This window comes from Nanorana parkeri, unplaced genomic scaffold (genome assembly GCF_000935625.1).
Source record: "Nanorana parkeri isolate BGI_ZX_2015 unplaced genomic scaffold, ASM93562v1 scaffold167, whole genome shotgun sequence".
NCBI lineage: Eukaryota > Metazoa > Chordata > Amphibia > Anura > Dicroglossidae > Nanorana > Nanorana parkeri.
Genome location: NW_017306435.1, coordinates 561,912 through 585,247, shown reverse-complemented (window position 1 = coordinate 585,247; position 23,336 = coordinate 561,912). Strand labels below are relative to the sequence as shown.

At 42.1% G+C, this 23,336-nt stretch overlaps 1 protein-coding gene across 3 annotated transcripts in view; it reads left to right on the top strand.

Moving 5' to 3' along the window:
- SIN3A (SIN3 transcription regulator family member A) overlaps nt 1–23,336 on the top strand; it is a 64,180-nt gene that overhangs the window by 16,915 nt on the left and 23,929 nt on the right. For 2 of the 3 annotated variants that reach the window (XM_018554652.1, XM_018554653.1), the window contains exons 2-17: nt 7,566–7,777; nt 8,063–8,239; nt 8,459–8,565; nt 8,791–9,070; nt 9,577–9,687; nt 10,161–10,427; nt 13,299–13,451; nt 14,296–14,454; nt 15,500–15,589; nt 15,890–16,008; nt 16,773–16,983; nt 18,205–18,321; nt 18,631–18,869; nt 19,086–19,269; nt 19,926–20,508; nt 22,000–22,169. In XM_018554652.1, coding sequence (XP_018410154.1) covers nt 7,598–7,777; nt 8,063–8,239; nt 8,459–8,565; nt 8,791–9,070; nt 9,577–9,687; nt 10,161–10,427; nt 13,299–13,451; nt 14,296–14,454; nt 15,500–15,589; nt 15,890–16,008; nt 16,773–16,983; nt 18,205–18,321; nt 18,631–18,869; nt 19,086–19,269; nt 19,926–20,508; nt 22,000–22,169 — 3,147 coding nt within the window. In that variant the 5' untranslated portion in view covers nt 7,566–7,597. The remainder of the gene's footprint in view (nt 1–7,565; nt 7,778–8,062; nt 8,240–8,458; nt 8,566–8,790; nt 9,071–9,576; nt 9,688–10,160; nt 10,428–13,298; nt 13,452–14,295; nt 14,455–15,499; nt 15,590–15,889; nt 16,009–16,772; nt 16,984–18,204; nt 18,322–18,630; nt 18,870–19,085; nt 19,270–19,925; nt 20,509–21,999; nt 22,170–23,336) is intronic. The other variant, XM_018554654.1, reaches the window with a different exon arrangement.

Sequence of the window (23,336 nt, the reverse complement as noted above, 5' to 3'; positions counted from 1 at the left end):
ATTGATTTAAGTGATTAGTTAAAGCTGAAGTAAACCGCTTTCTATTTTTAATTTTTTGTTAGTTTTCGGCCTAATGTGCAAGTATACAGATTAGGACAAACTTACCCCACACGTGTGCCCTTCTTCACCGCTATCAGATTGATCTTAAAGTGAACATTTAGAGCTTGTTCACACCAAATCCAGACTAGATCTGCATGAGTTTCTGCACATGCAGTGCAGCGTGCTTTGGCGCGTTTTTCACGCGTTCCGGGAGTTTCTCAGGGCTTGTTCACACCGAGTGCGGAGCAATTATCTAGAAGTATGTGTTTGTAGATTGTCATTACTAAACATTTCTAAAGGTGTGTTTGTTGTTATTTTAAAGATATGGGTAACGGTCCTCTTTTAGCCCTCAGTTCTGTCCCCCCGCCGCTGACACCTCTGGGTTCTCAGAATTCCTCTTCAGACATTGGGGGAGCAAGTTACACTGATGATGTAACTTGTTCCCCGGCACCCGGCCCATTCATGAGTATGCTTTTTTCACTTCCACTTTCATTTTAAGAGCCAGGACTACGGTTAAAAGACGGCTACCCATTTACCAGTTTTTAATATTATTGATAGCGGCATTTTTACAGTTTCTTGGCCACAATGGAGCCTGTGCCCAGACTATGCCCGTTACCATTTACGTATTCTGATTAAGCAGTTAAAGCTGCTGGAGGTATTCTAGAGAAATTCCTCTTCACAATTTACAACATGGGCACTGAAATCACAATTCAAGCCTGCCAACCTTCTAATGTATACAGACAGCTGGCACTTAGAAAGTTGTTAGAAACTGACAAAGGTTATATATAGCCAAAGGTTATTGTTCTAGATTTAGGTAGAGTAGCCAGGAACTAAAATGTTTATTGGGTTATTATGTGCAGCTGGAGAGATTTCTATTCACTTCCTGTCCTGTAGAAGTGAGAGGAAATCTCCTCAAAGTGCGTTTAGACAGTTGTTACTAGAACATTTGTCCTTATTAGGGCTGCAACTACCAATTATTTTCATAATCGATTCGTTTTTTTGATTGGATAAAAAATTAAATACCTTCTTTTATTTAAAATACACAAAAGTGTTACAAACATAAAGTTTTCTTCAAAAAAACTGCATGCACAATTGTTTGTAATTGCACTGCACTTGAACGCGCGACATTGCGGTACCGCACAGTCCAGTGTGGCAATTGTAATGCAGGCAGGAGGTGTGTTGGGGTACCATTGAATGAATGGCACCTCCCACACCAGAATTTTGTCAGGCCGAAACTAATATTTCCCTTTTTAAAAAAAAAAAAAAGATAAAGGACAAAGCTTCCTCAATCTCTTTTTTTCTGCAGCCCCAGCACTCCATTCATAAAGCGGGGAGATACAAACAGATACAATGTCCACAATCATGAATGAAGGAAGAGGCACTTCCTGATGTAGAGCACTTCCTGTTCATTCATAATTGGGGACAAAGTATCTGAATACTATGTCCTCAGGCTAGGTTCACATCTAGGCGACACCTCACCGCGCGGCAATCGTGCACAATTCCGCGCGGATTGCCGCGCGGTCAGAAGTCGCCATGTGTGAACCGATTGCGCTGCAGGTGCCATTATTTTCTAATGGCACCCAGTCGCGCCGGGCGGATCGCGTGATTTCCTGCCGCAATTCTGCCCGTGCTTCCAAACATGATCAAGGCTAAAACAGCCGTGTATCGCAAAGAAGGCACTTGTACCTTTTTTCTGCGATTGCCACGCGGATGTCAACCCATTGAAATCAATGGGGCCGCGCTGCAATTGCTGCCTGCATTGTACAGGACCGCGCGATCCCAGGTGTAGTGCAGGTGTGAACCTAGCCTCAGTGTTTGTTCTTCATAGGGGAAGGATTGGAAAATATTTAATGTATTTACCGATCCTCTGCTCTCCTTCCTGAGCTGCTCCGCCCCCCTCCCCACTCTCTATCCCAACCTCACAGCCCATGATCTTTCCTCCCCACTGGTGTGTCCTCACCAATCATCACTCCCTCTGCCAGTACAGGTGGGGAAAACAGCAGGGACCAGAGGGGATACAGACCGCAGAGGGCTTCCAGCCGAGAGGAGGCTACTGTGGGGGGGGGGGGGGGGGGGGAGCTCTCCTCACCACTGGGCACTGGCTGCAGGGATCTGTGCCTGCTAGGGGCAGCGGGGATCTGAGGGAACTGAGTGCAAATCAGCTAATTAATAATGATAATCGTTGACGGCTATTATAGATAAAATCAATTAGTTGTTTCAGCCGTATTCCTTATTGGAAGGTTTCCCCTCACCTCTTGCTCTCATGACAGCAGAAAACTTTGGCTATCCCCCTCCCTTCCCCCAGTTAGGTGAAAATGGTCTCTCTGACACAGGGGTTGAATAGAGGGGATCAATAGCCACAGCAGGGGCAATCAAAAGTTGGCAGAGGGTCTAACCCTTCCCCAGTCTATCCAACATGTTAAAACTTGTTAATGTTTTGACCTTACACCTGATTTCAGTGTTTACTTTGTATTTCTTCTTGGCAGTCTGTATGTCTCACAGGACAGACAAACCACAGTGTACAACAGAGGCAGGGAAGCAGGTGTTTGACATATTCCGCGGCTGGGGAGCACCAAGGTGCAGGACTTCTATTTGGAATGTGGGTTGATGGAGTGGGCATCAGGGTTTTGAATGTCTGATGTCCATATAAAGCTGCATTGGCATCTTGGTGAGTGCCTAAAAATTCGCTGCTTCTGTCACATTGGTACCTAGGCCAAGTAGGTAAAGTCTTCTGAGGTTTCAGAGGCTCTAAGAGAGGGGGATATCTAGAAGTAAGCTCTTTATATGGGGTCTGAGGCAAATGACACTGCTATTGAAGAACAATACAAGATCTGTCTAGACCTGACAGTTGCACTGTTCTCAAGTGAACCTGCATTTTAAACATTTAGACAGAAACGTCTACCTTACTTCTAACATGGCCTTGAGAGCTGCTGGCATTGATGCTCAGTCTTTCCTCTTGTAGTTTATTGGATTTCAGAGGTTTAGAGTATTTCAGGGATGCTGACAGAGGTTTGGGTTTCTGCCTAGGAGCTAAAGCAGGCATGGCATATTGAAGAAGCGGGGTTTGGACACTCGTGACCTTTAACAAAGGTACGTGCAAGTCCATGTCTGTTCTGGCTTTTCTCTTCACAGGTCTGCATGTTACACCGAGTACATGTGCAGTATGATATGGGATGCATGAACAAATGCGTTCAAACCTAAAGAGCATCTTCCTGGCAGTAAGAAGAGCAGATACATGCACTGAGAGCAAAGTTTTGGCTCAAGAGAAATTAAGATTTTGAAGTATATATAAACACAAAAGCAAAAATGTAATCTTTTGTAGCTCACCAATCCTTAAATGTGGCGGATGCATTCCTTTTTTCTTTTTTTTTTTAAAGCTTTTCTTCCTTTTCTTTTTACCTGGTGATCCACACTTCCTGTCTAAGGCCCCGTTCACACATTAGTGTAAACGTTAGGCAGCACTGGAGGGGTAGTCGTCTGGCTACATGCTTACTTTAGTTTGAATTTTGGAGGGAATGTGAGGTCACGATGATGTCAGAGAGATTCTTTGGATTGGTTCACATTCACAGTTGGTGTGTATATAGTTCGCTCTATTTCACTTGCTCTTATCACTTGTTTGCCTGATGAAGGGGATCCTGTGAGACCCCGAAAGGTTGTATCTTGTGTTTTGCATTTGCAACAAGTACGTGAATAAATAGATGTACTGGATTTGCTTTGGAGTGCCGGTATCCATCCTTTTACTTATACTTTGACGGAAGCCAACCGTTGACACCTGCTGCACCCACATCTCATGGAGCAGCGGTTCTGAGTGCGATGGGTACATGGACTGTATCAGGTTCTCTGTGAGGTAGCATTAGCGGTCTATCAGACACCTAATGCCACCTTTGCACTTTTCAGCTGCCAGAACGACAGTCAGCTTTACACAGGTTCCCGTTGATCTGTTTACAGGGGCACACCGCCAGCGACATATGGCATACGTTGTTGGCATCAAAGGGTTTTAAAGTAACTATTCAGGTCCTGTCTGGGTAGATTATATGCTGATCTGTCACTTTAAAACCCATCTCTTGTTAAATGGGGCCACAGACTGCAAATAAAAACCTGACAGAGGTTCTCATTGCTCATCTCTTGTCTTTGAATTGTAAACCAGAGTGAGATCATATGTGTTCTGGGTGAATGACTCCGAATATATTACAGCCAGAGATAGCCAGGCAGCCCTTTTAAATGGTGAACCTTCATGTTTTTCTTTTGCAAAATCAACCTAAGAAGTTGATATGTAATTCTAATTTGAGGCAAAGATTAAATTAGTATTAAACTCTCAAACTCTTTTCAACAATGAATCCAGAACAAGCAAATGTTGCCCAGCAAAGTGTTTCTTTATATTTTTGTCCAAGCTTTTACAGTCATGTTTCTGGACAGCTGGCTCCAACTCTCTCAGCTCCACTTCCCAGAACTTCCTGTCCAGTAGATTTTAAGGCACAGTAGATTTTAAAGAGATTATAAGGGACAGCGCAGCCTCCAGCAGCTGTCCATCTACTAGCTTGGAGGAGAGGGGAGCAGGACAGTGAGTTAATCTGCTGTGCCTTTGTGTTTGAGGGAACATGCAGAGCCTACTAGCTCCATAGGACCCTGCAAGGCAAAGGAAACACCCTAAAACAGGATATCAGGGCCATTGGTCAGGGGATCAGCTGATTCTGCGGGAAACTAAAACTTTTAAACTTCAAGAAACAACATCCATTGTAAGTAATTTCATCAGCATCTGAAATACAATAAAAACCTTGTGACTTTAATATCACTTTAACACTGATTATTGTTTAAAAAGTCAGTTGCTTCGCTTTCTATAAGTTCAGTACTTTCTAAACCAGGCGTTGAAGTCATCATCTTCTGAAAAAGGAAGTCAGCTGTAGCAGTCTTTTCTTTTTCTTAGTACTGGTTTCTCTCAAAGAAACTTTGAAAACATATGTTATGACAAAAGAAAAAAGAAGTCCTGTGTAGTACATCTCTGTAAGACGTGCGCCATTAGACATCAACTACATTTGCATGTCATGTACAATGGTTAGAATTCTTAGGAACTGATTTCATGAATTCTCAATGTTGTGTGCAGAATTTCTTTATGTTCATTATATAGTTTTATCTTCTTTTTTGTCTTTTGTAGGATTCATTTCTAGCACTTGTAGATCTTTCCAGTCCCTGGTACAAGTGGTAGATGATACCTAGACCAGAACAGGTGGCTACCTGAGGCCTCAGACTCAGGGGGGTCATGGGAAAGATAAGAAGTTCTGCACTACCGTGCTTCTCAATCCTTACACTTTTTTCCAGAGGAAAGTCTGCAATGGCAGCTTTGTATTCCTCTCAATATACCTTTTGTTTACGGCTGCAACTAACGTTAATTTCATAATGGGCAGAGGAGGTCATGTCTGCAGTGGGCAGGTGCAATGGCCAGCCTGCTATTTGCAGTTTGAAATAGCCTATAGCAGGCCGGCTATTGCACCTAATGTGAAGTCACAGCAGCGTTAGCTGACAGCTGGTCTCTCCTCACTGCTAGGCTTCAGCTGCAGCGGTCTGTGTCCTCCTCCGATCCCCGCTTTCTCTTCTGATACAGGCGGGGGAGAACAGTGGGGATCGGAAGGGACACAAACTGCAGCATGCTGTGGGCTCCCTGCAGGAAGGAGAGAGCTGCAGATCGGCGGTCGGTTTGGGAGAGCTCTCCTCACTGCTAGGCACCGGCTCCCAGCGTGGAGGAGAGAACTAGATGATCCATTGACAACGATTTTCATTATCGATTGTTATTGATTAATTGATTCGTTGTTTGCAGCCCTAGTTTTGTTTACAATAAACATTTATACAAATGGATATGAACATTCCTTGTACTTGGAAATCACTTATGTAATATCTGCCCAATCACCAGCAGGAGGTTAACAACAAAAAGAGTTGTAAACATTGCGCTCAAATCCTTCAGCAATACTATACAAATGCATGTCAGAAGCAAGACACAAATGGCATACACTGAGCCCATTTAACTGATGCAATTGCCACTAACTGACAATGCTGGAATGGTTGGGGGGGAGAGGAGTTAGCATTACTGAAACGATGGAGCTTATTGAATTCCCATTGTCTCTTCAGTGTATGTTGCGGTAAAAAAAAACAGCAGGGTGGTTAGGTGGCTTTGCAATTCTAGAACTTGGTGGGAAGAGCAGAATCTGCCACTGGTTCTCTTAAGTGCACACACAAATGATCTACAAAGATGTGATTGAGATGAGATATATATACATACATACATACATACATACATACATACCCTTCTGGTGTTTCAGGTAGGACCATCTTTATCTCCCATACACCTCCACAATAATTTCCCATTCCCTGTATCACCCTCTCCCATTCTGCACGTACCTCCTAATTTCTATTCCTTCCCCAATTCAGCTCCTATTCCCTGCACCATCCCCCCCCCAATACATTATAAAAGAACACGGCACTAATTTGAAGAAACTGTAAAAGGGATTCCCACATTTAATTTTGTGTATGTCCTTATGGGAATGATTTGCACACTTTTTTTAATGAGTTTTCACAAAGTCAGATTAAAAAGGAAAGTGGGATTGTAGTATATTGTATATGAAAAATAGCAAAAGAAATTGCAAGCCGTGTGTGTGTTGCTGCGGCTGAACGCTGATGAACATTGCATTTCGACGCAGCAGCACCCTGTACTATGGCTACATTTAGACGGGACAATTGGTGGTCTCCAGTTTGTTTGCAGTCAGTACACCAGCCCTGGACGAAAGCAGTCTACGGTCAGGCCCTAATCCACATGTAACTGCTTATATGAGCAGATACATGAGAACAGTGCCAACTATTGATTTGTACAGGGTCCAGACTGGACACTGCAGCTGTTGGCCATGGCTGTTTGCTCCTATTGTGCATGGGGCTAAGGTTTCTCCCCCAGCGGGGAACTAATCACCCATCTGAATGAGGCCTAATGGAATTGGAGAGAAACCTGTTCATGCTCCCAAAGTTATTCTGTTCTTAAATGGGCACACAATTGTATGTAACAGAAACCAGAAAACCAAAGAGAACATTTGGGGACGTCTTTTAGTTCCATTTACATTCAGTTGTTCACTTATAACATGTTTTAGCATGTTGGCACCTATTTCTATATTGCAAACACTATCAAGCTGTTTGGTTGTTTTACCCGTAGATAGCATTGAGAAATATGAATGCTTATGTATGCCTTTGGGAATCTTCAGATTACTATTTTCAGTATTTCGTCACTAAAATGTGGCAAATGCAGCGTTACATGCTATGTTGGTTCTTTTGACAAGTATGTACAGCAGCCAGAAATATTTAGCTCTTCAATGTTTTTGGCGAAAGGTATTTCATTTTATTTTCCTTCCTTTTAATAGCTGATCTGATGATCAGTCTTTGTAATAACAAGATGTCTATTATGTACAGTTTATTTTTAATATTATTATAGTCTGTTACTTATTCTGTTCATAATGTGTATAGGGCACTCCTAACTCTCCTAACCATCATAGGTACATCGCTGGCGCCCGACTATGTTCTCAGGATGAAGCGCAGACTGGATGATCCAGAGGCAGCTGCCTACCCACCCCAGCCTCGCCGAATCACTGAACCATTTGCCCACCAGCACCGTGTTCTGGCTCCAGCTCCTCCGGCTTATGAACCACAATCTGATAGCATGCAGCCCACAACGGGCATCCAATACTCAGTGACACCAGGATATCAGGTGGGCTGTTCAGTATTCCTTTTTGGGCTTTATATTTATTATTCTACTATTTTTACCCCGTTGTTGGCTTGTTATGTTAGTAGTTTAACATATTCAGTGTTTCAGTCAACTTTCAGGACTTTTATATTTTTCCTTTATTGGTGTGATGGGTTGAGTGTCTTGCCTTACATTTGCATTGTTGAACTGTGTTCATTGGGTTTTCCTTGTATCAATACACATCTATACTATTTATATACAAAGTCTACCTTTTTCCTATGCTAACATACACCAACTCTTTGCTCTCAGGTGTCCGCAGTGCCTCCAAGCTCTGGTAGCCATGGGCAAGCAGCTCTTGCAGCAGTACATGGAGCACACCACCACAGCACACCTGTGCCAGGCCACGGAGGTCCTGGTGTGCAAAGTCATGCACATTCAACCCCTCCGGCTGCACCTGCTCAGGGGCAGCAATTCCAGAGACTGAAGGTAAGAGGAGTTTCACATGCCTTGTCCATAGAAGCAAAAGTGACTTTGCTCACAAAGGAAAAAACTGTATACTGTTTGCATTTGCCCGATATTTTCAATTTGTCTTGGGTTTATTTGAGCAGCTATGTGATGCCCGTTAACTGGCTCACTTATGAATATTGCCCAGTTTACTTACGGTTCTGATTTAGTGTTTAATGCATTCTCTGTTCTTGCTGTCAGGTGGAGGATGCACTTTCTTATCTCGATCAGGTGAAACTGCAGTTTGGCAGCCAGCCCCAGGTGTACAATGATTTCCTTGACATAATGAAGGAGTTCAAATCCCAAAGGTGAGTTCTTCCAGTCCAGTACCTCAGTGAACTGTATGGATCTATCTATGGTGTCATTTATACACAGGAAACGCTTATCTTTAACATGCACCTACTTATGCTTGATGATATGTGGTGGATAGATTTGCTATATAATAATGGTAACAAATGTAAAAACTAAACTTGACGAAGTGGTCAACGAAACTAATTTTGTAACTCCAATTTTCCTTTTACTTCTAATTGTAGCATTGACACTCCAGGGGTCATCAGTCGGGTTTCACAGCTCTTCAAAGGTCATCCTGACCTGATTATGGGTTTTAACACCTTTCTGCCACCAGGATATAAAATTGAAGTGCAAACAAATGACCTGGTAAATGTCACCACACCTGGACAGGTCCATCAGATCACGACTCATGGGTTGCAGCCCCCTGTTCCACCAGTTCCCCCTCCATCACAACCGTCCACTCAGACAGCTCCTCCACCAGTTCACCCAACTCCACCACCAGCCCCAGCAAAGATCAACAAGGTAAGAAACCATTTGTTTTGTAATGGACATCTGTAAAATATGACGTTATTATTATTTAATTTAACAGAAACGTTCTTTTGTATATTTTATTTTTCTTTCTTTTTAAACCAAATGGCAGGACAGTTTTTCTTGTTTTAATTTCTAGAATGAAGTCTCATTCTCTTCGCATGTTTCAGCATTGGACCTGTACATTAGGGAGCTGATTTATGAATCTTCGGGCGTATAGCTGGGTGAATGCCATTCGCGCAGCATTACTGCCACTGGAAGGAGCCAAGGAACATAGGAAACTCCTGTGTTCCTCAGCACCATCTAGTGGCGATAGTGCTGTGCAAATGGCATTCACCCAGCTATATGCTGTGTAGAAGATTTATAAATCAGCCCCTAGGTTTAGTTAATAACGGCAAGTAAGCATTTTTTTTGTTTTGTTAACCTGTAACACACTTTCCAATGGATATAATATTGAGGTGCAAACAAATGACCTAGTAAATGTCACAACACTTGGACAGGTCCATCAAATCCCAACCCATGAGCTGCAATCCCCTGTCTCTAAGGTTCCTCCACCTTCACAACTGAACACTCAGGCAGCCCCTCCACCAGCCCCAGCAAAGATCAATAAGGTAAGAAAAAGGTGCAAGATAGGTGGGTGAAGAACATTTTAGGTGCCACTTGATTTTCAAAGGCACGTGTCTAACAGTTGATCAGTTTGAATAAATCTGTTGACTCTTTCTTATTCTTACGGTTCTTTTTGGGGAATTACTGTTGATTGAATTGAAGCACTGGTTTAGGTTTCCGACACATTCGGTCTTGGTGTACACTTGAGAAATTGGCAACTGCTGGGTGCATGTAAACATTTCCCAGCATGGTGGTGGGTTTTTCATCTACATTCTTTAATTTGGAGATTAAACATTGGTAATTGTTAAGCTGTTTATTCCCCAGACATTTTGATAATGTATAGTTTCCACAAAATGTCTAATTCAAATTACTGCATAATGTTTAATCTCCTTCTATAAATAGAAAGTTACATGCATATGTTTGCTGTATTTACAAGTCTTCTGGCTTACTTTATAAATAACCATCTATTTATTTGCAGCCAGTGCCATCTCAGGCACATACACCAACCAGCCAACAGAGCACACCAATCCAGTACCCATCTCCCCGTTCTCCACCAGCACAGCCACATACACCAGGACCACTGGCACATGCCACACCCACAGCAGCCGCAGCTACACCTACAATGCAAAACAACCAGCCTGTTGAATTCAATCATGCCATCAATTACGTGAACAAAATAAAGAATCGCTTTCAAGGCCAGCCTGACATTTACAAGGCTTTCTTGGAAATTTTGCATACCTACCAGGTGAGTGTTTGGCGCTCTATATACTTCTTCTGTCATTATACCCTATTTTATGGGAAATACAGAAATTCTATAGGAAAAGTATGCTTAAATTCCAAAGCAGAGATGGCACAGATCTATTTATCTGCCTCTCTACTGGCGGATGTATTTTTTTTTTTTTTTAAGGCCTAATTATTTCAATGTTAGAGGCCATGACCATTAACCGCTCGCTGACCGGGTGTTAAACCCCCTTCCAGGCCAGGCCATTTTTCAGTATTCAGCGCTGCGGTACTTTGACTGACATTTACTCCATCATGCAATGCTGTTCTGAAATTTTATACAATTTTTTTGGGGACAGATAGAGCTTTCTTTTGGTGGTATTTAATCACCACTGGGGTTTTATTTTTTTTGAACATTTTGAAAAAAACAAAACTATTTTCCCCTACGTTATGTACATCCGAGCATTTGCACGAGTACGAGTACTCATGCAAATACACGGTATCGCGGCCGATACCGATGCTTGTATCGGTGCATCCCTATTATGTTATAAAACAATTATTATTACCTAATTTTTTGGTAAAATATAAAAGACGGGGTCACGTCGGGTAAATAGACACCAAACATGTTAATGGCCCTAAAATTATTGCTCACACTTCGATGTTCGCGGCGATATGTAAAGTGTGGCGTAATCACTGTTTTCGCACGTAGGCGCACCCAACACCTATTTACGTTTATAAGTTGGGCACTTAAAACTTTTTTTTTTTTACAATTAACTTGATTGCTATCACATAGGGGGATTTAGCCCCCTATGTGATTGCCAATATATAATGACAGGTCCTCCTCTATGGATACATCAGGGGTCTCTAAGACCCCTAATGTCACCTTGGGACCCCCAAAGAGATCTGCTTCACCATCTTCTTTGGCTATAGCAGCCAGAGAAATGACAGCTAAAGGCGGAAGTGATGTAATATACATCACTTCCGCCTTTTAGAGCGGGAGGAGGAGAGATCAGCGGTGGGGAAATGCTCATCTCTCCTCCTCTCTACTAGTAGCTGCTGTGCTGGTGTTCTCTGTCCCGGGCACCTCAGGGGTGACATCGGTTTCGGGGATAACCGGGACTGGCAACAGAGGGGGAGGGGTTCGGTAGCGCGGGGGCTGGTGGGTGGGTAAATGTACGTCCACCCGCTGGGAAGCATCCGCCGTACGCCTGTATTTTTACAATGGGTGGACGGCAAGGGGTTAAAGATAGATCTCCATTCAGATAGTTTATCCTTTTCTCCCAAACCAGTATTAACCGTCGTCCATTTTTCAATGAAAACAAATCTGTTTCATTTTTGCATGTTCTTTATGGGGTTAGGTTTTATAATAAGCCTAGAATTTCAGTTTGTTTACCAAGGCACTAGGCCTAAAACTAGAGAGCCAGACCTCATGAATTATGATTATAGTGTACAGAATGTACACTATAAAACCTGCAAATGTGTAGGTGTAGAATCTGAACATTAGGTGAACAACATGCATGCATGTGCTTCCCCTCTAAGACAGTTGCACCAGAACAGGTGTCCCCTTTGGAAAATGTCCTTTCTACTTTTGTTTCAGTGACGCAAACAAATGTTGGATTTCCAATCACTTTCTGTCCCAGTAACAATGGTTACAAAGATAAATTGATACAGAGAAAGCAATGAAAATCTCAGAGGCTTAAATTGCATGCAAACCTATAATAGACACAGGGGGGAAGTTATCAAAACTGGAGCAGACAGAATCTGGAGCAGTTGCCCATTGTAACCAATCAGCTTCTCTCTTCAGTTCGGTTAAGACTTGAAAATGAAAGAGAGAGGCTGATTGGTTGCCATGCACAGCTGCTCCAGTTTTTGTCTGCTCCAGTTTTGATAAATTCCCCTCAACGTACCTTGAGCTGCTCCCTAAGCAGGAGTAACGTCACTCTAGAACGTGTGCTCCGTGTGGACTCCAATCTGACGTGCCAACACAGTGTTCCAGCAGGTACAGTTTAGAGTTCACGGAGCACCAATGCGTCGTAGGATGCCCTAGTCATTGCAAAGAGAGGCAAATTGAAGCAGCTGAACAATTTGGGCAAACACGATGTGCGGATTTCACTAGTTAAAAGGGTAAGTATTGGGAAATCTTAAAGAAAAAAGCCACACACCTGTAGGGAATGATTTTAGGGGTGTTCTAAGTACACCCAAATCACACCTAATGGGTAACCTAATTTTGTGATTTGACTGTGCTCTCACCTTTTAGGTGTTTAGCAAAAAAAAGTGCAGTGCTTCTCTGTGTGCAGCTCTAGGATCCCTCTACCTGTTGATATGCAAACACAACCAAGGCAATGGGACATGCAGTCTCTTCAAGTCGGCCCACCCAATCAATGGCTTTGTCTCAACACAGATACTGCCTTTTGACAGAAGATATGTCCTAGTCTTGACAGCTGGTGAGATCCCACACACAGTTAAGGTGCCCATACGCCTTACAATTATCTGTAAGGTGTATGGGCACCCTTAGGTAAGTAGGCTAGTGTTTAGGTTAGGATTGGCATTGCATCCCCATCACAATTAATATGGAGAAATCTGTGGGTGACTTGGGCACATGAAGAGTGCCAAGAAGCCCGTTGTAATACCAGGGGTTCACCACTATTATTTGGCCACAGATCCTGATGGCAAAGGTAAATGTTAAAGGCACAAGTTTAGGGCGTTAAAGCATTTTTCTTACAGATATCAAATCCTTGAAGTTGGAAATATTAGGCAGATCACATACAGTACTCTTGCCCACATATTTTATCTCTTTTGGCATTTTTCCTTTCTTGGAATACTAGGTATTATCTTACAAACTAGAGTAGGATTTTAGATGTTTTTTTTTCACATGGTTTTCTGAACTATACTCTAGAAGGAGCAGCGTAACGCTAAGGAAGCTGGCGGAAACTATACCCCAGCCCTCACTGAACAAGAGGTCTATGCCCAGGTTGCACGGCTTTTCAAGAACCAGGAAGACTTGTTGTCAGAATTTGGACAGTTCCTGCCTGATGCCAACAGTTCAGTGGTAAGATGTCTGCAATAACATTAGGTTGTTACATGTGTTTGTCACTCTGTAGGCAGGTCAGTTTGGCTAGATGTTGTATCACAAGACTAGCTGAAGTGTTTCAGATGTTTGGTAGGTAAAACCGCTTGCATATGAATTTGTCAGGTGTTTCATTCTGGAGCATTGCCAAAAATATTTTTAAAAACGACGTTTTACTGCATCATAGGAACCTCATTATCTTATTGTCATATATGTAGTAGCAGCACCTTTGTGCTACCACATTTTCTATAGACTTTACAAACTTCTTATCTTTCTATTCTTATAATTATATGTGGCAGGGTACTTCTACATGCTGCCAAAAGGCAGATACAGTGGTACCTCTGTTCACAAACGCTTCTGTACGCGAACAGGAAGCTCAGCAAAATTTTGCTTCTGTTCGCGACCTCAGCTTCGGGTGACGAACACATCCGCAGCCATTTTCCCTGCTCTGACACATGGTCATGGCTTCCTCTAGTCAAGATCATGGTCTGATCAGTTTGATTCGGTTCACGACCAAATCGGTTCGCGACCAGAATCGCGGAACGAATTAAGTTCGTGAACCGAGGTACCACTGTATCTGCACTTTAGACATACAGTTTGCATCCTTTGGTACTGACGCACTGAATGCAGATTTCTCTATAGGAAAACGCAAGTAGAAAAGTGGGTTTGTTTTTTCCTAGAAGTACCTGTGTGTCCCAATACCAGTACTTTTTGTGGATTTTACTTAACTGTGATATGTTGTTGTCTTCTGTCTGTTTTAACAAATAAAATCGATACGAAATGATGAACTTCTTCTGTGAATGTTTTGTTTTATTTTAATGTCCAGCTGTTAAGTAAAACCACGGCAGAAAAGGTGGAGTCGGTGAGGAATGATCATGGAGGTACTGTGAAAAAGCCTCAGATGAACAACAAACAGCAGAGACCCAACCAAAACGGCTGTCAGATACGTCGGCACTCTGGATCTGGAGCCACCCCTCCTGTCAAGGTGTGTAAGCAGTTATATTCTAAAGATGCTGCCAATTTTTTTTTCTTTTCTGCTTTTAAGGGTCTTTATGAGTTTTTCTCCTGGAATTCTTATTTCAGTTGTAAGTGAATGTTTGAATAATAAATCATATGCACTGCCACTGCTCATCTCCCTCTAAAAATGTTGGTTATCCGGCTTTAATAACTGCATGTAATCATATTACATGCGGTGTGCCGGCATTGACATGCAGCGGCTGTCACCTAATCATTAACATGAATGGGTGACAGTTGATCACCTGACCATTAACATGAATGGGTGACAGTTGCCACTTTTAACTGCACACATGAAACAATCCACTGCCGCACGTTCCAAGCCCCCCGCACACATGAAATAATCCACTCCCGCAACGTTCCAAGCTCCCCCCCCCCACACGCACATGATACAATACACTCCCGCAACGTTCCAAGACCCCTCCCCCCCGCACACATGAAACGGTACACTCCTGCAACGTTCCAAGCCCACACTTCCCCATCCCTCCAAGTGCCCCCACGCACACAAAAAAAATACACACATCCCCTCCTCCTCCGCCCCCTCACTTGCTTACATCTTTGCAGGGAGGAGGCAAGGAAGCACGATCCCTGGTGATCCAGTGGTTGATTAGTAAGGTCAGGTGCAGACCTTACTAATCCATCCTTTCGGCCGGCATTTAGTGAAGGATGTCAGAATGTTGGGTGAAAGGATCTGAGTGCTGGAACTGACAGGAGCAGCTATGCGGTCTGCATCTGACAAAGATGCAGACTGTGTAGCTGCTCCTGCAAGTCAGTACGTGGTCTGCGGTCCACATAGAACCGGTTTGCAGGCTGGAGTTGGTCCGTGGGTCAGTACTTTTGAGACCTCTGGATTATAAGGTTTCAGCTTGGTCCCATCAGACTCTACCTATAACTGAAATATTACATTTGTGTGAAGTTATGTGGTAAATGTCTTGAGTGGACCTTTAGAATGTACAAGGGTAATCCTTTCTCATTTTCTTGTCATTGACTGGTTACATTTTTATTTTGTCCTGCAGAAGAAGCCTAAGATACTTATCCCAAAGGATCAATCCTTGGCAGATGCAAACAAGCATGGCGCAGGGGCAGAATCACAGTTTTTTGATAAGGTGAATGAAGATTTTCTTCAGACTATTTCTGCTTTTTGAAAAACATTGTCTTGTTCTTCATTTCTGAATGATGCAGTTATATATACTTGGTATATTACTTCTGAATTTGATGCCGTGGAAGCATTGTCTAGACTGTAAAGCAAGGAGGAGGCTTTTTTCAATGGACAACCCTGTCTTGGATTTCTTTTAGCGTATACACTTGTAGTTAGATAAGTCACACAATCGTTTTCCATTCCTTACATTTTGAAAAGTTAACATCAGTTTGTTGAGTTATTTCTTGTAACCTGTTACCTTTTATAGGTACGCAAAGCTCTTCGGAGTGCAGAGGCGTATGATAATTTCCTGCGGTGTCTAGTGATCTTCAATCAGGAGGTCATCTCTCGGTCGGAACTGGTGCAGTTGGTTTCTCCTTTTCTTGCGTAAGTTTCTAACATCCTAAGTAATCTTTTCTTTGCTGTTTTAATGATGTGTGCAAGAAAAAAAAAAAACCCTACACATCTTCTAAATGAATTGTGAATGTTCTCTCATATACAGTGACTTGAGTAAGTGTTTGTGGTCTTGTTGCTTAACCAATATATGATGTGTTGAGTACGGGGGAAATAAGGAACTTGTACCCAATGGAAACTGTGTTTTTATTCCCTTTGGTTGATGTAAGGTAACAGTCTTCATATAGTGTAGATGATGGGATCATATTATAGTTCATGGGTAGGCAACCTTGGCACTCCAGCTATGGTGAAGTTACAAATCCCGTGAGGCATTACAAGGATTTGACAGCCACATGCATGACTCAGAGGCAGATGCATTATGGGATTTGTAGTTTACCACAGCTGCTGTCTCAAGGTTGTCTACCCCTAGTACAGTTCCATACAGGGGAAAGCAGTATAGTTAAATGGCCTCAGATGCAGCACATCTTTTCCCTTCACAGTTGCTGGAAGGGAGCATAAGACTCATGGGGGCAGAATTATGCCCCTTTAAGCAGGGAATCCTTTCTTTGCTTTTAGTGATGGGGAACAAAGAAAAGATGAGTATGTGTTGCTGCATTTAAAGTAAACCTGATTTACCCATTGTGGACTATAGTCGCTTTGAATGTTTAAATGTGTTCAGGAAAGAAAAATGTTTTTGCTCAGTCGTTAAAACACCACAGTTATTTATGACCCTTTGTGTTGGTACTTTTTATGAACAGGAAATTTCCTGAGTTGTTCACTTGGTTTAAAAACTTCTTGGGTTACAAGGAGTCTACACACATGGAAAGCTTCCCAAAAGAGCGGAATACGGAAGGTATTGCCATGGAGATTGACTATGCGTCATGCAAACGCTTGGGCTCTAGCTATAGAGCGCTGCCAAAAAGCTTCCAACAGCCCAAGTGCACGGGAAGAACGCCGCTCTGCAAAGAGGTGAGGAATATAACTTATACGAATGTCCATTTTTAATGTGGTTGCTTTGTGTGACGATGTAAACATTGCTTATATGATCGTGTAAATCTATAGCTGATGCATCACTGAAAACTGTGTCTTGTGAAAGTTTGCGTTTTTGAACAATCGGTCTATTCTCGTGTTAGTGAATTTCAATGAAAACTGCAGCCACAGAGGAATGGTATCATACTAACTGATGGCATCTAGACCAATATAAAGGAAAGCGTAAATAAAAATTTGTATTTGACATAAAATCTACCTAGATGATTAGGTTGATATCCCCAAAGTATGAACAAACAGCCTCATGAAGGAAAATTTACTTGTGCCTCCAGTATATCTACCATACCATGTTGAAAGTTGCCACAGAGTAGTTGGTTGCTTAGTGTTGAACGCTAATGATTTGCAGACTTCAGGCCCCAGAGACACTTATCTGCTTGGTGTTTTCTGTTTTCCTCTTGATTGTTTTGGCCTCCTTTCTGTAGCTACAAATCAAGGGACCTTTATGACAAAAGCCCTCCACCGAATAAGCAGCTTGGAAAATGTCATGTAGAGAGACTTCCCGGGGAATAAACACTGCCAAGGGGGTAGCAGAGCTGCATGGAGAGTCTTTATATCCTAGAGAAAACAACTAGGAGACTGTCCTGGAGAAGAGGCTGCGTGGAAAATGTGATTTAACTGGAGAGAGTGTGACAGAGAGACTGTCCTACACAGTCTGCGACTGCCTTGGAGAAAGGCTGCCCTGGAGAGAAAATGTTCCTATTGCTGACTTTTTGTAAAGAGTAGTCAATGGCTAAAACCCATGTCGGTGTTTTTCATTTTCTTTTTTTTTGGATTTTCCGTTCAAGAGATTTCCCTTGACTTCCTGTCCTGTAGAGGTTAGAAGTAAATGGGTAATTTTATATTTAACTGTTTGAATTAAAAATTTGATGCTACGATTCCATGCCCCCTGCTCTGTGCTCAATCGGAGCTATGTGGGCTGCAATGGCCTGGGTTTCACCCTTTTTTCCCCAAGTGCTCCAATTTCCTTTCACAATCCAAAAACATGGTAGTAGGTTTATTGGCTTCCATGCAAAATTGGCCTTCAATTGAATTTTATATTAATTAGATGATGTTGATCAATGTGAATAGTTTGTTCTTGGTAGCGTGTAAATATATAAAGTAACTTGGTGACATAATTATGCCCTGTTTTGCCTTTCTGCACAGGTCCTGAATGACACGTGGGTTTCCTTTCCCTCTTGGTCAGAAGACTCCACCTTTGTTAGTTCTAAAAAGACGCAGTATGAGGAGCACATCTACCGCTGTGAGGATGAGCGGTTTGAGGTAAGGATACATTTGTTTTGTTTTTCTTTTTTAAAAAGTCACTTACTACCTTTTGTTTAAACTGGGGATTCACTTTTTGATTGTATGCAATGCAGATTGACTTCATATCTGAAGAAATTACAGGGGCCTTGTAGCCAGTGCTTGAACAACTCCTTATTTTTGGCACTTTTTCTCTTAATGAAACATGGCTTCTGGTTCTTAACATGGCCTGTTGACTCCTATATGTTGCTGACAACCTCCTGCCCTCTAAGTTGTTCTTTCTACTCTTCAGTGATACATATGTGTGTTTTTTTTGTTTTTTTTTCTCAGCTGGATGTTGTATTGGAAACCAATCTGGCTACTATCAGAGTACTAGAGGCCATTCAGAAGAAGCTTTCGAGGTTATCTGCTGAGGACCAGGCTAAGTTTCGTTTAGACAACACTCTAGGAGGAACATCCGAAGTCATACATCGGAAGGCTCTACAGAGGATATACGCTGACAAGGCTGCTGACATTATAGATGGCCTTAAGAAAAACCCAGCTGTTGCCGTCCCAATTGTATTGAAGAGGTTAGTGCATTGTAGGTGATGTGGCTGTTTTGCCTTATTTGCTCTGTATGCAAATACCTGAGAATTCTCAGTTGCTTTCATCCTCAATTCTGGTTTGTTCCTTCTATGTAAACCACTTGTTTTTTGGTCTTCGCCCTATATTTCACTCTGCTGCTTTTGCATTACCTTTATTTGAGTTGCCTCTGATCAGTCTTCTAATGCCATTGTTGCCTGAAGGTTGAAAATGAAGGAAGAGGAATGGAGGGAAGCACAACGAGGCTTCAATAAGATATGGCGGGAGCAAAATGAAAAGTACTACCTGAAATCTCTAGACCACCAGGGTATAAACTATAAACAGATTGACACAAAGATTCTGCGCTCAAAGAGTCTGCTAAATGAGATCGAAAGCATCTATGATGAGGTAAGCATACGGTTATCCCCCATTTGTTTGCCCAATGCAGCAGTCAGATATATCATGTAACTTCTGCTGGTTTTAGATGGGAAAACTCCCATATCTTTTTATAAGGAATAATCCTTATGAAAACATGGAACCAACCAACAAGCAAGTACAATTGCGAAAGTCACCTCAAAAACTAACTTGTAAAGTTGTATATATTTCCTTGTAAGTAGAACTGTGAGTAAAATACATTTCATAGCATGTATCATTGTTTACTGGTATCTGCATATCGTTTAGAGAATAAATGACGTTCCATAAAGTAGATTTGGGCCAGTGCAGACAGACCTAGTACTGCTGCATGCTCTCAACATGAATTGGCAATTTCACACAATGCATTTCTATAAAGGACTGGTCCTTTCTCTGTTCTCAAAATGTTTTGAATGGGAAATAGCACTCGGCTGATTTCAGCCACACAATGCAGGTACAGCTGTAATTTCTATTCAGAATGATAAATACCTGTATGGCTGTGGCTCCTAATTGGAATGATAAATACCATCTATATGTAATATACAATATGAAATGTACTGGTATGCTTATGATCAATCTTTGGCTTTCATTGAGCATTTTCAGAGATGCACAAGGCCTCTGACCATCTAATTGCTGATTTTTGTCTTTGACAGCGGCAAGAGCAGGCATCCGAGGACAATTCTGGAGTCCCCACAGGACCTCATCTCACACTGATGTATGAGGACAAACAGATACTGGAAGATGCAGCTTCTCTTATCATCCACCATGTGAAAAGACAGACTGGTATTCAGAAGGAAGACAAATATAAGATTAAACAGATAGTTTATCATTTTATCCCTGACCTTCTGTTTGCCCAGCGAGGAGAGCTGTCTGACGTTGAGGAGGAAGAAGAGGAACAGACAGATGAAACGGAGGATGGGGTTATCAAGAAACACAATGGGGTGGGGGGAGGCGGGGGCAGTAGTCCACCAAAAGCCAAGCTGCTGTTTGGAAACTCCGCAGCGCAGAAGTTTAGGGGCATGGAAGACGCTTACAACTTGTTTTATGTTAACAATAACTGGTACATCTTCCTGCGTCTGCACCAGATACTCTGTTCCCGCCTCCTGCGCATTTATAACCAAGCAGAGAAACAGGTGGAAGAGGAGATGAGGGAACGGGAATGGGAAAGAGAGGTACTCGGGCTGAAGAGGGACAAGAATGACAGCCCTGCCATTCAGTTGCGACTGAAAGAGCCAAGTAAGTAAAATGTGGTGCGTCAGATTTTGAGACGGTTAAATCGTTAAAGGACTGGGATTTGTGGTTCCTCTACTCGTTGCCCCCATGTCGATGCCTAGCTTTTATGCTCTATTTCTAATCCCTGAATAATGTGATCACCAAATATTTTAAACTTGGATATATTTAAAGCTATACTCCAGACAGAATACGAAATGAATATATAGAAGGTGTTTTGTTTGGCAAAAGATTTATATTTGTGTCCTGAGGTTCACACAGCCCTGCCAGACAGACTTCTCTCTTCTGCAGCTAAGCAGTAATGTTTGGTCACCTCCCTGCCCTTAGTCTGCGATTGGATAGTGAAGGAGCAGTAGCAGTTCACCCCTCTGCTCTCACTGCTCTCCTTCTGTCAGCAAATGTGCATGCAGTATACCTTTTTGGCTCCTATTGACGCCCCTTCCTATGCCTTTCTGTGTTGCTGTACAGGGAATAACAGGGGGCTAATACTAAATCAAATCCAGGTTCTTGCGCTAACCACGTGTAAAATATTTAATTGTTTTCTGTTGACTATTTAACTACATTAGCTGGGATTTCTCAATATAAGCCTGGATTTCAGAATAAAGTTCTTAATCTGATATAAGGCGTTAGAAGTGGGCACTTGGAGGTTTGGCCTGAACATGCTGTTACCCCCCGGGCACTTTAAATGCAGATTTTCATCTTCCAGCTCAGAGTTGTGAGCTCTAGCATGTCACCCTAAAATGTGCACCTTTTAATATTTTATGAAGTGATATGTAATGCATTAAAGAATGGTTGGGGATGGATGGCAAAGCTGACATTCAACCAGGAGTGTCCATCTGCATATTGAGCACCCTGGCTTCAGTGTGTTTACTGGCAGATCTAGGTACCTGTTTGATTGCGTATGTTTTTCATGATATTTCTGTATACAGTAGAATTCTTCCTGCTCTATAGAGTTCAATTGCCTGTTGCAAACAATCTGAGTTTTTTGAGTTGGGAAATTCTGCAAATAACTGTTCCAGGTTATGTACATCTGCCCCATAAGTGGAACTACATCCTCCTTTCCCTTTAAAGCCAAGGAAGGGGCCATCTTAGCCTCTATTTGGATAGCAGTTGCCATGGTGCCGCACATGTAATCAGCTATGACACCAGCCATGTGAGGGCTTGCAAATTTTGGTTGAGATCTGAAATAAGCACACTGGCAACCTTGACAGTTGGCATGCCTTAAAGGTAACTGTTTTGGAAGGCATTTTAATTGGTGGGTTAAGTTCATCTTTAAGGACACACAATTCTGTACCTTTTTAGTTTGTTTCATACATCTGGTCTTATGGTAAGAAACACTGCTCAATATTAAGTGATTTTTACAGTTTACAACCAATCTAACAGAGGAACTTTTTTTTTTTTAAATGTCTTTATATTCATTAAAAATGTGTATATGTACAGTGTCATTTATTACCTGTATATTTTGATAAGCATGTGTTTATACAACTTGTTCTACAGTGGACATAGAGGCTGTGGATTATTACCCAGCATTCCTAGACATGGTTCGGAACCTGCTGGACGGGAATATGGACGCGAACCAATATGAAGACTCCCTGCGGGAGATGTTTACCATCCATGCCTTCATTGCCTTTACTATGGATAAGCTGATCCAGAGCATAGTCAGGCAGGTGAGTGCTGGCAGAATGTATTTCTGTCACATGAGGGGATTATGGTCACTTAAAATAAAATCACTCACAACTTTCCGCTTTGTCTAAGCCATGTTGGATTTGCTGTGCACCTGTTTCCAGCTCTGCGTTGTAAGTTATGATGCATGGTCATGCCCAGTACTCAACAAAAGCGGGTCTAGGCCTTGTTTTGTCACATTCGTGGGATGATAAAAAATTGTCTCTTTTTTTATATATAGCAAAGTGTCTGCCAATCAGTCTGTCTGCATTTTGCTCAGGGGTGTCATCAACAAGTAAAACTGTAACTATAGCTCTTGTTTTTTTACAAGACATGTACCAGGGTGGTTCTGCCAGCCTTCCAATGGTTGATGTCCATTCTAGGTTGCAGAATCCCTAGGATAGTATTGGTTTCATCAGATGTCAGGAAAAGTTTAAGTATCTTTTCCCTAATATTCGTTATAATGACCTCTCCTAACGATAGAGGTGTATATACTACCAAGTGTTATGTTGTCATCGGTTTGAAATTGAGCAAAAATAGCTGCAATTGTTCACCCATCTCCTGTCCCTTTCACTGCATTAAGCTGGGGATGTGGTAGTGAATGTGATCAGTCACTTTTCTATATCCCCAGCCAGCATGTTCTAATCAAGGAATGTGACCTATTGACCTCGGCTGTGAGATTTTGATGGGTACATAGTTACTCGGTCAAGTCTTGTACATTATTATTGACATTTGTTGAAATTTTGATGAAGTGTCACGTAAACGTGCTGTAAGTTTTTTTGTTTTGTTGTTGATAAATGCATGATGCAGTCTCATTTTACCCTCGGAAATTGAAAGTGTATTAGTCGGCCATCCTTTAGCTTTCGTCTGTTTGGCTGCAGTAATAATGTGTCGGAGTAGTTTAGTTTTGGCTTTTCGCAAGACCAGCAGTCAGATAATCGGGTTCAGCAATATAGATGACCCGTATGGGATCAAGCGTAATCCAAAAGCCTTTTCCAAAAATTTGTGAACCACCATACATTCCCACCAAATGCGAATATAAGTACCCCAGCAAAAGAAAACATTGTCCAGCGACATAATGGCGTAGGCAAGTAGGTACTAAATACCATCTATAGAGTATTTTATAATTCGTTTCAAGGGCTTGAGCATTCTGTGAACAAGATTTGGTTGCA